This window comes from Lepidothrix coronata, unplaced genomic scaffold, assembly GCF_001604755.1.
Source record: "Lepidothrix coronata isolate B3197 unplaced genomic scaffold, Lepidothrix_coronata-1.0 Scaffold1453, whole genome shotgun sequence".
In the NCBI taxonomy this organism is placed as follows: domain Eukaryota; kingdom Metazoa; phylum Chordata; class Aves; order Passeriformes; family Pipridae; genus Lepidothrix; species Lepidothrix coronata.
This window is the reverse complement of record NW_016691633.1, coordinates 1-2,305: the sequence shown is the minus strand read 5'-3', so window position 1 is coordinate 2,305 and position 2,305 is coordinate 1. Positions and strand designations below refer to the sequence as shown.

The 2,305-nt window shown below is 59.3% G+C and overlaps 1 protein-coding gene across 1 annotated transcript; it reads right to left on the bottom strand.

The window, feature by feature from the left end:
- Nucleotides 1-205: 205 nt before the first annotated feature.
- On the bottom strand, nucleotides 206-2,189 carry LOC108510589 (monocarboxylate transporter 10-like). The gene is made up of 2 exons (XM_017840257.1): nucleotides 1,855-2,189; nucleotides 206-1,253 (listed from the first exon to the last, which is right to left on the bottom strand). The coding sequence occupies exons 1-2, from the start codon at nucleotides 2,168-2,170 to the stop codon at nucleotides 1,219-1,221; spliced, it is 351 nt and encodes a 116-aa protein (XP_017695746.1). The 5' UTR covers nucleotides 2,171-2,189; the 3' UTR covers nucleotides 206-1,218.
- Between the last annotated feature and the right edge of the window lie 116 nt (nucleotides 2,190-2,305).

Here is a 2,305-nt window from a genome sequence, read left to right as displayed (position 1 = left end):
TATCACTTAGCGCTTGGAAAGGAGCTACAATATTTTCCTGATTATGTTTGCACGCAAACGAGCGCCACGGGGAAATTATGCAATGCTGAGCGGGGAGGGGTGGGAGTGAGGGAGGAAGGGCTGGAGGGGGGCCCCGTGCTGCACCCCGCTGCCCTCGGCCCCAGCCTGTGCAGCTGCAGCCCCGGAGGTGCCGCAGATGGGCTCCATCACCGCCGGAGCCCCCGCACCACCACCCCCCGCAAGGAGGCAGAAGGGGCAGGGGTTATTAACGGCCTCTTCATTAAGCACCCAGACCAAAATGCATATATTCATCACCCAAGCAATTTAATTACCGAGTCCATGCTCACCTTGCACACCCACATGCCTTTCTTTTTCGAGGCCTCTGTGCGGTCATAGCCTTAAATAAATAGGTGGCAGGAGCAAGAGGCAGATGCTGACTCTTACAGCCTCTGTCTTGGGCACAGAGCCTTTGAACCACCAGAACTCCCAGTATTTAATTTCTTTTGTTACTGCTTGTACCTTTAGAGCTCTGCCTTAGGCTTTCTAGATACGATCACAGGGAGGAGGAAACAGCCAGCTACACGATGAGCTTCCTGGGCATCACACACGTGCACACACACACTCACAGCCCATCAATCACCCTAATTATAACCGGCCACATGGCCACAGCTCTCAGCGCACCCCGTTACTGCCCGTTATTACACGGTCACAGCTTTTCTCTGGTAACAGTATCACAGAGTTAATATGTGATCTGTAAATGTGGTGTATCTTGTAATGAATTTCATCCCGGAGCGCTCACCGTGTGCTCACCAGTCATGTGTCAGCCAAGGGAGGGAGCGCAGGCGACACTGCTCCCCAAAATAAGGCTTTAAGGTTCTCACACACCCCCGACCCTCCTCTCTCTGCGATACACGCCTGGTTTGGTTTCTGGCTGCTGCCCACATCCCATCCGGAGTCAGGACAGTACCACAAGCAGGCTCCCTCAACATCAAGTGCTTGTCTCCACCCGGCAGACAAAAGCAAGGTGGGCCATGGGTGTCCATGGCAGGGGTGGATGTGATCTTTTGGGGAGGACAGAAGGACCTAGGACAAGGCTGGGCCTCCCGACACTGGTATCTGGCTGGGACCAGCACCCCAGTGGGCTGGTGTCCCTCTGCCAAGTCTGCTTCAACAGTGGGGTCTTGGCAGCAAGAAACGTTCCTCTTCTCCATGTTAACACTACCCATTCGGCATCCTGGCCAAGCTTGAAGGTCCTACCAAAACACACAATTGGATGCAGTCGGTGGATCTTGCTTTTAAGGGATATTAAGTGCTGGAGACCCTGCACCGCCCTCGGTGTGACCACGCAGGCAGTGCTGCCAGCCCTGCCCTCCGCCGGCTTTCCCACTGAATGGATTCGCTCGGAGGAAGCGTGTCGGCGAGGCAGATGCTCTTCTGCAGCCACCCACGGCCAATAAGGCAGACAGACATAAAGCTTGAAAACCCATAAAATATAGCAATAATAATGAAAACTAGAGGGGGTGGCTCACACCCAGCAGCTGATTCACCAGCTCTGCTGTCCTTACCCCAAGACACACCGGCAGGACAGGCTAAGGGCGTGCTTTTCACCGAATTACTTTTAATTGAGTACATCGGAGCTTAGAAACACATGATGCTGCCAGAGATAAATATAGCCACGGCTACGAGGATAGAGGGGGCAGGGAGTAATCGCGGTTCAACATAGCCGAGAAGGAGCTTCCAGCTCTGGGAGGCAGCGCCGGCCGCGCCGCCGCACCTTCCCCGCACCTTCCCCGCCCCGCTCGGGCACCCCCGGCCCGCCCTGCCCGGCCCAGGGAAGGGGCCATGGAGCCATACCTGTTTTAAACTCCAACGCCGGGTCCTTCTCCCCCTCGCCCAGGTCGCTCTGCAGCATCATGTAGAGGATCCCGAAGGAGTTGTTGATGCCGAAGATGGAGCCATTGCACCAGGCGGCGGCGAAGACCACCACCCAGCCGAAGCCGCCTTCGCGGGGCTGGAAGGGCGCGGCGGCCCCGCTCGGCCCCCGCTCAGTCCCAGTCCCAGTTCCAGTCCCAGTCTCAGCCTCAGTCTCAGTCTCAGTGCCGGCCCCGGCCCCGGCCCCGGGCTCGCTCTCTCCCGCCGCCGCCGGCACCTTCTCGTCGCGTTGCGCCATCGCGGCCCCGCTCCGGCCGCCGCCCGCCGCCCGACTGCCCCGCAGCCGGTCCCACATGCCCGCCGCCCCCCCCGGCCGGCCCCCCCGCCCGCCCCCTCCTGCCGCAGCCTCACTCCCCGCCTCCCCTCCGCCGCC

Excerpts from the sequence above, each read along its gene's own strand:
- LOC108510589 (XM_017840257.1), bottom strand. The coding sequence starts at position 2,170 with ATGGCGCAACGCGACGAGAAGGTGCCGGCGGCGGCGGGAGAGAGCGAG. Across the intron at positions 1,254-1,854 it reads GGCGTTGGAGTTTAAAACAG|GACCTTCAAGCTTGGCCAGG; the intron begins GTATGGCTCCAT and ends GTGTTTTGGTAG.